At 32.3% G+C, this 12,218-nt stretch overlaps 2 protein-coding genes and 1 long non-coding RNA gene across 9 annotated transcripts in view; 1 reads left to right on the plus strand and 2 right to left on the minus strand.

The window, feature by feature from the left end:
* The window catches only part of LOC107476120 (uncharacterized), a 1,863-nt gene extending 1,205 nt beyond the window's left edge, over positions 1–658 (minus strand). Inside the window, exons 1-2 of the long non-coding RNA XR_001589637.3 lie at positions 590–658; positions 373–501 (exon numbers count right to left, since the gene is read on the minus strand). This is a non-coding gene — a long non-coding RNA (uncharacterized LOC107476120). The remainder of the gene's footprint in view (positions 1–372; positions 502–589) is intronic.
* Positions 659–2,514: 1,856 nt separating this feature from the next.
* On the plus strand, positions 2,515–4,856 carry LOC107475936 (universal stress protein PHOS32). 2 transcript variants are annotated; one of them, XM_016095619.3, is made up of 4 exons: positions 2,515–2,779; positions 3,094–3,197; positions 3,857–3,978; positions 4,467–4,856. In XM_016095619.3, exons 1-4 carry the CDS (start codon positions 2,593–2,595, stop codon positions 4,552–4,554), a joined length of 501 nt encoding a protein of 166 aa, XP_015951105.1. In that variant the 5' UTR covers positions 2,515–2,592; the 3' UTR covers positions 4,555–4,856. The 2 variants fall into 2 exon arrangements, with proteins under 2 accessions (XP_015951105.1, XP_015951106.1); XM_016095620.3 differs by having other exon boundaries at positions 2,516–2,779; positions 3,103–3,197.
* Positions 4,857–5,717: 861 nt separating this feature from the next.
* Positions 5,718–11,942, minus strand: LOC107475944 (hydroxyisourate hydrolase-like). Of its 6 annotated transcripts, none has more exons than XM_016095649.3 (12): positions 11,647–11,942; positions 11,517–11,580; positions 8,785–8,840; positions 8,556–8,631; positions 8,358–8,429; positions 8,187–8,274; positions 7,787–8,048; positions 7,493–7,608; positions 7,162–7,386; positions 6,668–6,771; positions 6,469–6,559; positions 5,718–6,198 (listed from the first exon to the last, which is right to left on the minus strand). In XM_016095649.3, exons 1-12 carry the CDS (start codon positions 11,824–11,826, stop codon positions 5,952–5,954), a joined length of 1,581 nt encoding a protein of 526 aa, XP_015951135.1. In that variant the 5' UTR covers positions 11,827–11,942; the 3' UTR covers positions 5,718–5,951. The 6 variants fall into 6 exon arrangements, 5 of the variants coding, with proteins under 5 accessions (XP_015951135.1, XP_052113035.1, XP_052113034.1 ...); XR_008005839.1 differs by having other exon boundaries at positions 6,152–6,198; positions 6,668–6,755; positions 7,166–7,386; XM_052257075.1 differs by lacking the exon at positions 6,668–6,771 and having other exon boundaries at positions 7,166–7,386; positions 7,787–8,012.
* Between the last annotated feature and the right edge of the window lie 276 nt (positions 11,943–12,218).

Here is a 12,218-nt window from a genome sequence, read left to right on the forward strand (position 1 = left end):
ATCAACAATTATACTCATACAATATTCAAATCCAACAACCAAAATTCAACTAAGAATCATAGTTCACAAATCCTAGGCTTTTAACACAAAATACCTCAAATCAATAATTCACCGAATCATTAATTAATCAACAAGCACCAAACCAACTATGTTCATCAACAATAACATTCAACTATAACTCGTTCCAAATTAACATAACAACATTCACCATCCAAAATTAATAACTAATTATCCAATAAACTTCAACTAATTATATTCATCGACAAATCACTAAATATTAAACATACACCTGCATTCCAGCTTATCCTATGGTCATCTAGCCTAAGTTTTCACATAACATTGTATATTAAATGCAAGAAACCTAAACCATACCTTGGCCGATTTTCACGTAACGACCAAAGTTATTTATTCAAAACCAAGACAGCCTCTCAAAACTCAACTAATCCGCTTCCTCCAAGTTCCAGTATTCACAATTTCAAGCTCCAATTATTTATTTTCAACCTAATACACGTTCATAATACATATATACCCAATTTAATACTCAAAGCTCAAATTTAATGAAAATAAAATAGAATTATCGTATCCTCACCTTACCCAAGCTTCACATAAGCAAGAGTGAACGTTTTTCTCAAGCTAATTGGATCCTAAAACATCAGAAATCAAAGAAATTCAACATTCCCACTTAAAATTCGAAAATTGGGAGAAGAGAAGGCTGAGAGTGATTAAACAAGTTACCTATGAAATTGTTTCGATAGAAATGTAGAGCTCGACACGGTGGACGCGTGGCCGCAAACGGTGCGACGATTGGAGCTCGAACGGAGGAATTACGGGATTTGGAACTTTGCCGTAAATGTTCGGCGTTCCTTTCCTCTCCCTGGAGCTCAGCTGCGTCCTTGAGGAAATGAGGGTATGGGCTGGTCCGGTTGGACCGATAAGCCGGTTCGGGTTCGGTTCAACCGGTTCGGTCTTTTCGGTCCAATTTTGGACCGTTTTCTTCGAAATTAGTGTCAAAATTCTCGTTTCGATGAGCTCTACCCTAATTTAATATAGCATTCACATTTCTAATCCTCCTTATTAAAAATTAATTTATTGACTAATTATCTACTAATTAATCGGGGTTTACAATAACAGCAAGGACCTTTTTAAAAATGTGCAGTTCCTTTCACAGAAAAATCTTTTCAGTAATTTTTTTAAATTTATCAGAAATGAAACAATTCTGAAAAAGACACTATTTCTAATAGATATAATCGAGAATGTTCTCATTGAGTTTACGCTGAATTTAATGATATATGGTGACATGTTACGTTTAAATTTCATTATGAAAAATTGAAGTTAATTACTAAATTGAAGTTATTTAAATTTCATTACAATTTACTTTTGCTACCAGTCACTAGTGGTTTGTCCTCTCTTATTATTAAGAGTCTGATTTTTTTTTTCTTTTCTGTTCTTTTGTTTTTTTTTAATTGTTCACCTAAAAAAAAATGAAAAAATCTCTATAGTTAAAAAATATTTACAACATATTCATTATTTTTTACCCAACAAATTGAGAAAATCAAAGAATCCTTTGCTATTTAAAAATATATACAAATAAGGAGTATACTATAATTTTTTCTTTTTTGATAGATTAAGTAAGGACAAAAATATTGTTAAAAAATTAAAATGATAAAAATGCTCTACAATATTTTAAAAAATTTGATAAAAATAATAAAAAAATTATAGACATTTTTGTATATATTTAAAAAGCTTACAAAATTCAAAAAATACACTTATTTAATATTCACTAAATTTTAAAAATAAAATATCTTATTTTTTTAATTATGTCTATAAAAAATGAAAAATTCTAAGTGGCTATCAATTTTTTATAATTTTAGTAATTATAAATACTAAATTATCATTGATGTATATAAATTTTAAAAAATATAGATGTAAATTATATTGATTAATATGTGTAAATTTTTGATAAATATAAATAAATTATACATTTTTGTGTACAAACACTTATAAATATAAATACAAACTATTGTTGTCAAGTGTTAGTCTAAAATTATATGTATAAATTCGATAAAATATAGATACAAATTATATTAATTTATGTGTGTAAATTCTAATGAATATAATTACAAATTATATGTTGGTATAAATTATAGGTATATACCAAAAAATCAAATATATATATATTAAAAATATATTAAAATCAACGGTAAAATATCCCGTTGGAATATATATTTGTATACATACTAGGTGTATTTTGTAGACATGACTAATTTCTGACTTGTATTAGTGTATATCTATTATAGTTAAAAATTAATGCGTATTTACAAAGTTGAAATATATATTTATATACAAATATATTAAAAATAATAATTTATTTTAACGTATAAATAACATTTTTAGTAATTTAGTAAATAAATGATAATTGTATTTATAAAAAAAAGGCACACGTAATAATTAGGAACACGTAATCTGTTACAGTCGAGGAGGTTCGATTGATTTCCCTATATATATTCCGACTTGTAAGAAATGAAGTCAAACCAAACAAAACACAAGAAAGAGAGAAAAATTTGACAGAATCAATTTCCGGATCCATCATCCATGGCTACCACCTCATCAGATGAGAAGCAAGTGATGATTGTGGCAGTTGATGACAGTGAGCACAGCAGCTACGCTCTCCAATGGACTCTCGATCACTTCTTCACGACTCTCCCCAATCCCATCTTCAAACTTGTCCTCCTTCATGCCAAGCCTTCTGCTACCTCTGCCGTTGGCCTTGCCGGCCCCGGTTGGTACCTTCACCTTCATGTTTCATGCATTTTGTTCTAAATTCATGAATTTTGCGAATTTTGATACTTTTGTATTAAGAATTTAATTTTGATGCACCGATTAAAACAGTTTTGTACGTGTATGTAATTGACTAATTGCAAGGACGGTTTGTGATTTGACGACTGTGTAAAGCGTTTTATACTGTGAATGCATCGGAATTATACTCTTAGATTAATGGTTTTTAGTTTTGGATTTACGATTTTGATTCATGAGATGTTTTGGTTTGAGAATTTTGGTGTTGATGTTGAAAATTGTTGTGATGCGTGGGCTTAGCGTATGCAGGAGCTGCTGAGGTTCTTCCCATTGTGGACTCTGACTTGAGGAAGATTGCTGCCAGAGTTGTTGACAATGCCAAGCAGATTTGCTCCAAGAGATCCGTAAGTATTCCATCTCGTTTATTTGTTGTGATTGATATGTTAGATCGATAAGGATTATGTTTTTATAAAATGTTATTGAGTGGCATATGTCCTGATTTTACACTAGTATAATTTGATCCCAACTTTATAAGATGTTTGTATGTATATGTTAGTGTGGTAAATACTTTATAGGAAAGGATAGAGAAGATGAAGGGAAGATTCTAACAATTATCTGACTAGTTAATGTTTCTCTGTGACAACAAAATTTGTTGGTACTTAAACTTATCAATGGTGCTACTTATGATTTGATAGGGTTATAACATGTTAGGGTTTAGGATGAAATATTAGAAGGGATTTAGATGTTAAAATATTATGAACATAAATAGGATTTATAGTAGAGCATTACCTTTACTTGCTCTGGTATTCATTTATTCAGTGAAAAGAAGTTAAATCCAACATATGGTTATGAAATTATGTCAATTCTTGTTGTTACTTTGCACGGATTTTCATAAAAGTTTCTGTGCATCTTTGGTCTGCTGTGCAAGTGAATTCATTGGAAATTGGTTTTCCATATGATGCCATACCATTTTACCTCAATTTTGTTGAATCAACACATCATATGTTAGTTATGAAACCTGTAGAATAATTATTTGGTAACTATGTTTTTTTTTTGGTATCAGGTAACTGATGTGATTACAGAAGTGGTCGAAGGTGATCCTAGAAATGTTCTTTGTGATGCTGTGGAGAAGTACCATGCTTCAATACTAGTTGTGGGAAGTCATGGTTATGGTGCTATAAAAAGGTATAGTTTCATTTACATCCTGAATTGAATCTTGCATTTTCAAGATGAACCAAAAAACATCATCACTATAGTTTCTGAGATAAATGTAATTTTATTAGAGACTTCATCACAAAATTTCAACCTAAAGAGACTGGATTGAAAAGTTGTCTTACAAAGTACAAACTATTGAACTATAACATTTGAAGGTGCATTTTATTCTTTACCATTTTTTTACTAGCCAAGTCCTCATTATTAGAAGAAAGTGGACAAATTAGAACTCCCACTCTATACGTGTACATATTTTTATATCAAAGAACTAATTTGTAACCTTCTTTCTAAATTTTAAGGGACGACTTTGTCCTGTTTTTCATCAGGAATTAGAAGAGTAAGGGTTATATATATATATATATAAAATTTTCAATGAAATAATGTGTGCTATTACAAGAAGAGACAATTTGACTTCAAAATTTCCTGATTCATTATGTTTGGCACTATCTTTGATTTTGCAGGGCAGTTTTAGGTAGTGTAAGTGACTATTGTGCTCATCATGCTCACTGCACTGTGATGATTGTGAAGAGGCCAAAGACCAAACACTGATCTATACATTGGCTACACTGCATCTATATATACTACAGCAATAAACACAATCCTTTCAGCAAAAGGAGGAAAAAAAGAAAAAAGAAAAAACAAAGAACCTATGTTCTTGGAAAATTCACAACTATGTTGTTGATCTGATACAAATTGACATTATAGTTTATATTATGTTAAGCTGCAGTTTACTTTCAAAGTTGGAAACATAAAGAACAATATTGGATTGCTTCCCTTTTACCCTCTGTCATGTACATGAGAAATTATTACTGGATTAATGAATCTGAAGTTATCGTTCTCTGTGTTAATAATTATTGAAAGCAAATATTTTAGGGTTTAAAAGTGACTTTTTAAACTTCTGATAGAAACTATTATTTATTAAGACTAAACATTATGATAAACTAAAGCACATATTCAACATAATATGGATTTTTCTCTTTTTTAAAGAAAGAGTGGTGCCCCATATTAAAAAAAAAATGGTATGAATAACTCCACCATTGAAGGGATGATAATAGTTTCGTATTTGCCGAGAGTTTTAAACGTTTGGATATAAAAAACCTTTCCGTTTGTGATTCTTGAAGTTGATACTTTTTCTTTCATTACAAGGAAGGGGCATAAGTGCATAGCACTACGTGCTACCTGTGGACTGCACACAAGTATTTCAATTAGAAAAGGTGGCTCTAGCTTTTTTGGTGTGCTGAGAATCGTAAAATATTAAAATGAAAAAAATTGTCATTGGCTGAATTTTGTTAGAGATATGGATGGTTATAAACTTATAATCAATGAGTATGACACCTGAAATTGATGCAATTAAAAATTATAACATGATGTTATTGGATGATAAACCAATATATAAAAATCTCAAATGAAATAATTTAAATAGAAACTTTTCTAATCATACCAAAAATAAAGAAAATTTATCATTTGTCATAAAAAAAAACATTTATATTGTAAAATGTTTAGGGATCATGTTGAATTATATATGATTACATGCATATGAGTTGTAAACTCATACTCTCTACTTAATTAAACATTTAAAAAATTTAATTATATAAATATATCCTAAACTTTAAACTTATAAAAAAAATGTTATATGTATTACTTTTATGCATCTCTCTTGTACACCTTCAACTTTAATATTAAAACTGATTGATAAAAAGTGAGAAAATATATTAAGAGAAAATCTGTCTTTTATATTATAAAAGAAAGGTGTGTATATAAAATAATACAAATATTATTTATGCATAAGAAAAAACAGAGAAAAATTAGGTAGGAACTAAGAAGGGAAAAGGAAAAGAAGAGGGGGGGGGATTATTTGTTTTGGGAAATTCATATCTATTTGTGAAATCTAAGCATGGCTGCATGAGTAGATGAAACTCCTATATATGTAAACAAGTTAAAAGTGCCTATTGAAACAAATGGCCAACGGAAACAGAGGATGGATCTTTCTCAAGTTCTATGGCTCCAACAACAGAGGTCTTTCCACCCTTCAAGAAATTCCCATACCATTCTGCAGAGAGTTTTGGGTACCTCTTCAGCTTTGGATCATCCCTATCAACATAGTATAGGCCAAAACTCGCATTATACCCATCCAACAACTCAAATACATCCATGAAAGACCATGCAAAGTATCCCTTTATGTTTGATCCATCTCTGAGAAGAAAAATTTAAGATCACATGAGAAAAATATAAACACACAAAGCAATCGTGTTTTCCTTTTATGAGGGTCTAATTCATTAGCGCTATGAGCCTCCTAGAATCGATCTATTCTGGTTCGAACTGAATCGGCTACTTTAAGGTAACTCATTAGCCAAAAATCAGTTTTCACATGTTATGTAACCAAAATTTCATAAGGTCCATCTTTAACTTTTTAAATAAGCTAAATAGAGTAGTAAGCTCTCAAGAAGCTAGCAACTGCATTACCTTATGGAATCAAGCACAGCACCAATATATCCATGCAAGTATTCCACCCTTGTCACATCTTGAAGTGATGAATTCCTTTGTGTCCGTTGACCTAACAAAACAAGCCATTTGTCACACTACTTTACCAATGGCACAATGCATTATAATGATTCGCATTCACCCCTGTTGCTGAAATAATATATGAAAGAGAGAGAGAGACCATTTTCATAAATGAATATGGGAGGGTTGCCATAAAGGGTCTTCATGATATTCAGCTCTTCGCGTAAAGTCCATGGTGTGACAGGGTACTGAACAAAGGTAATGCTGTGTGGTTATGGCGTTATGCAACTAAGTAACCAAAATAAGTGAACCAATAAGTGTAGAGGAATAACTACAGTATGTTTTAATTTCAAGGCCTGTGTAACTGCCAAAACCAGGAAAGAAGGTTAGTTATTTAAACTTGCTACCCCCAATTGCTAAGGAAGGAGTGGTAGTTGCTTGTGTGAACAAATGGAAATTATTGCAGGGTAAGGTGCTAAATGATATGGAAGTAAAATTTGTTGGAAATTGTTAGGATCCGTGACAAGAGACGAGAAAATTCTATATTTCAGAATGATAGTTGTAAATATGTGTGGAATGCAATTAGTACAGCATGCTTATATGACCATGTCCAATCTTATACGAAATCCATTATCCTTAAACATAGTGAAACACATACAGATTAGCTGTGCAGCCATGTCTGTGCCATAGTCTCGCAGATTCCTCTTCAGCGCAACAGAATTGTCTGCGACATTCAAGTTGTTGTAAAATATCATGCCTATAAAGTCACATGAACCCTTCAACTGTGCAGATTCGCGGTCCGAGAAGGTTGGAATTCTGGCACCTGCATTAGTCTTCATGGAAATGGGATAGTCTCCATGCACCAAGGGTCCCAAAATCCTGCAGAATAAATTAAAAATCATTGAGTCTACGGTGTAAAGAGAAAAACCAAATAATATAAGGAGAACATGAGAGTAGAACAACTAGTTGAAGGTCTCTAACTTACCAACCAATAAAAAAATCACGGGCTCTTTGAGTGGCTGCCCGGTCTTCATCTGTATCATTTGCAGGAATTAAACCGGATGAATAGACAGCAATTCCAATAAACCCATGTTGCTTGTCCTGCAATATAACTTCACCTCTATATATAGAATCATGAACATTCTTTGCCCCAACAAAGGTTTCTATATGTGGAAGAATAATCTAAATTCAATATAAAAAGACTATGAACTTCAATTAAGAGTTGGTATAAGTAACTAAGTCAAAGCTTTTTCCTGTGCACCAAGTAAATACTATATACCCTGTACTTTCTTCTATACAATCTCACTGCTGAAGAATGTGAAAGCAAAATATGATGAACTGCCAAGTAAGGCTCTGTTGTGGAGTCACCCCTACTGCTGTTATATTTCTGGCAAAATGGGGGCGAACATCGTGTAGGTGGGGTTGTTCCTTGATCATAACCACCTATGGTGAACACGTTCGGCTCGTTCACAGTATTCCAATATAAGATTCTGTCACCGAACTCTCTGAAACACACGTCTGCATAATTTGTGAAGTCTCTTCTGTATTCGCATTTAAGTGATTTTTAGATTCATATTTCTCAGTTCTTTCTACGGTTGTAAGTAAGCAATTGTGTCTCAAGCACAAGAGTTTCACTGATTAATTCAAACAACACTGTGTACAAGGGTTCATTAACATACATGATTTTAGGATTAACCCATCCCCCGTATTCATCTTCGAGTGCCTGTGGAAGATCAAAATTGTGCAGTGTTACATGTGGTTGGATTCCTGCCCAATGGAAAGAAGGAACATATCAGTTGAAGAAGTAGCAATACATGGTATTTCAAATTAAGAAAACTCATCATATTTACCATTGCTAATGAGTTCATTGATGAGATTGTTATAGAATTGCAATCCCTTGGGATTGATGGGTCCTCTACCATCTGGGAAGAAGGAAAGAAGGAAAAAGCATTTTTCAAAGGCTTTACTATAGAAACTAATACACAACATAAATTAAATTTCAACATTTCTCATTACAAACACAAGTTTGAGTTAGGAGTATTATGTACTTGGAATCAATCTTGACCAAGAAATGGATAACCTATAGGCATCAAGGCCTGTTTCCATCATGAGTTTCACATCTTCCTGCAACGTAAAATCATCAGAAACAGTTGAACCTCCAGCTGGCATTTCCTCAAACACATTATGTGCATATTCTCAATTTTCCACAAATTATAAAAGAAAAAACCACAATGTATGCAAATAATGGAAGGGAATGAGTATTAGTGTATTATTGACCTTGTATTTGTGGTAGCCATCACAGGCTATATCTCCAGTATCTCCATGCGCAAACCCTGTTTTTCACTGAAATTGTTAATATGAGAAGCCCAACAATTATTTTGATTAGATATTCTTTTTTCTGTCTGTGTATTAATATTACCAGTTTCTCATAATTGATTCCCACTTCAGGAAAATCGATTCATAATGTCAATTGATGAGTTTGGAAAACTCTAATTTAAATAAATGATGATCAAACATTATTAACATAATTAATTGCAAAATTATTAACTTGATCTTTAATTCACATTTACTAATCAATAATTTTGTGTTTACAGATTTTATTATTGGGTCGAAAATTGCTAGCCCAATATGTGAAGTCAACCTTAGTTACAAAACTGTTATATGATGTGCCTGAATTGTTATGTTTGTTGGGCAAAAAAAAAAAAAGAAATATACAGCAAGTCCATTAAAAATGTTTTCAGCATTGATACAAAATTTTTATTCTTGTGGCCGAAACAATGATTTGCTAATTGGGCCAGACTCAATTATTATTATTAGTCCAAGTTAATGTTTTTGCTAGAAACTAGTTTGCTTGATCCGAAAACAAAAGAAAGCAAAGAATACTTCCAAAGGATCTCATCATGTGGTGGATTTCAAATTTATTAAGCTTGCTTTAATTGCATTGAAACCATGAGAGAGAAACAGCAATTAATTTGATTGCTATCATTAGTGCTGCACGCTAACTAAAGTAAAAAGGGAAGAAAATTAATTCAGTTTAATTCATTTGTTCAAATCCATTGAATTCTCTTCTTCCTTCTCTTTCTTCTCTCTCTACTCTCTCCTCTCACTCTCGGTCACTTCACAGAAAATATGGAAGTCTTTGCAAGCTATCAAAGTGATGAAGAAGAAGCTAGAAGCAAGCTAAAGACCATTGTAATGATGGCAAGAAAAAAAACAAAAAAGTATGTTGTGCCTGAGATCTTTACCAAAAAGGGGTAAGATTTGGTGAAATAAGCTCATGCTCTCTATACCAAAATTGGAAGAAGATGATCTCGGTCAGAGGAAGAAGATCTCAGAGGCATGGCTCGTCTCTGCTTTGTGTTCACTCATCACAGAAGGTAGCTAAGGAGGCTACGTGAACGAGGAAGTAAAAGTGGAGCAGGAGGAGCTGTCATGCATCAAGAACGCATCAAGGGTTAGGAATCTTTCTTGGAGTGCAAGACAATATGGATGGCCCGGATTGGTGAAGTTTGGTGTGAAGGGAAGACATAGAGGTAATTGCATCTTGGGTTTTACATTCGGTTATCTCTCCTCTCTCTCTGGCCGAATCGATTTTACATGAAGAAGAAGAAGTTTAGCTTGGACTAACAATTTCAACCGTGGAGGCTTCTCCTTTTATAAATAAGGGAGAACAGCCAGGGTTTGAAGCAAGGAAAAGAGTGAATGCACAGTGTTCCTATAGCTACTCAAGCTAACAGAAGTTCTTCTCCTTCAATGTTTTCTATTCTGTATTTTTCTGTTTAATTTTGTCTGTCTCGGGTCTCATGGAAAAAGACAAACAGTGAGGTTTGTAAGAAAAAGCCATAAAACGAAAAAAGGCAGAAAGTGCAAAATTAAAAGAAAAAGCCATAGATGTCCTTAGAGATCCTTTGTACATCTGTGTTGTGTTTCATGATTCTGTGGGAATCTCCTTGCAAGTTGGGTTAGCACTTAGCAGTTGAAAGCTTGGTGAGTTACCAAGTCAAATTCAGTTTTGGGAATAGATTCTGGAGTTGTCCCAGATAGGAAGGGTAGTTCCTAGGGATAATTAGTGTCTGTAATCAAAGATGATTATAGTGAAATTCCATCATTGTTGTGATGGAGACTGGATGTAGGCTACATTGCACTTAGCAGCTGAACCAGGATATATCTTGGTGTAATTTTCTCTCTCTTCTACTCCATTTCTGATTCTGTTGCATAGGAGAAAAAACTGAAAAATATCTCCTGGCTGGTCACGAGACAAAACAAAAAAAGTCTCTTGGCTAGGCACGAGACAAAAATAAGAAATATCTCCTCAAGTGTTCTGAAGGACAGCAAGAGTTACTAAACAAAAAAAGGGGGTTAAGATTCAACCACCCTTCTCTTAGCCACTAATAAACCATCACCAATAATTGGTTATCAACTTTTTTCCTCCATTAAAATGTGGCTAAAGTAATGATATAAAGATATTTTGTTAGATATCCTAACATATGTATGATAGACTACTTATTTTATCACAGTATTTATCGTTAAAAATAGGAAGACGGTTTTGGAGTAACAGTTGAGTTGTCTTCGTGTAACCTCAAGATCATTGGTTCAAACCGTAGAATTAGTCACTAGGCTCTCGTCGGGTTGGCTTGGTTATTAGATAAGGACGACCGGGGGAATATATGGAGTTAATATTTATATTGGTCCTTGAAATTATACTCACGAATAAATCTAGTATTAAAAATTTCGATTTTTTCAATTGGACTAATGTAAGTCACGGATGCCAAGTTGGGGACTAAATTAAGTAAATTGAAACTTTGAGGACTGATCGTAACTTGTAACCAATTTGAGTATTAACTCTGAAAATATATATACTAATAATGTCTTTTTTTCTTACCAATTCTATATCTATATGCACTTTTTAACTCCCATGATAAACTAACAACCAATATGTTAAATTATGATTCAAATTAATTAGGAATTACATGAAAAGAAAAAAAGCAAGAGCAAAAGAAGAAACTTACCAGCATGTGCATAAGTATCCCAAATGTTAGGAGTTCTTCCATCTTCACTAACAGCTCCTTCCCACTATATATATACAATCATATATTAATATTAATTATATTAATGGAAAAGTTAATTAAGATGAAGTACCTGATAAGCAGAAGTGCCTGAACCAAAGACAAAATCAGTTGGGAAGTCATGTCTGTTATACTCATCAGCACTAAGAACTAACCTCACAGCCACAAAGTTCAGAAATAATAATAGCAAAAGAGTGAGCTTCAAAGCAATATTAATGCTCATCAAACTCAAATATGGTTCTAGTTTCATCATCTATCTATGTGACTAGGTTTGTATGTGTTTGTTTCTGGATCAATCCTACTATCTTTGCAACTACATATGCCAATATTTTATTTTTTGAAAGGTTGCTGTCTACAACAGTGTGGATATCCCTATCTACTACTACTACTACTACTACTACTACTACTAATAATAATAATAATAATAATAATAATAATAATAATAATAATAATAATATGTTTTGTGTTGGAAACTAAAACATTCAATAAATAAATAAATACATGATTTAATTTTTTTTCTTCTTCTAAAAACCTTAAACATTCTCCACACAATAGATTTAATATTCGATCTGTAATAAATTTTTATTATTTCAAAAGTTATTTTATCAGAAATTTTTGTTTTTATCATTTTTAATAAAATACTTT

The sequence above is a fragment of the Arachis duranensis genome, chromosome 2 (genome assembly GCF_000817695.3).
Source record: "Arachis duranensis cultivar V14167 chromosome 2, aradu.V14167.gnm2.J7QH, whole genome shotgun sequence".
NCBI classification, from domain to species: domain Eukaryota; kingdom Viridiplantae; phylum Streptophyta; class Magnoliopsida; order Fabales; family Fabaceae; genus Arachis; species Arachis duranensis.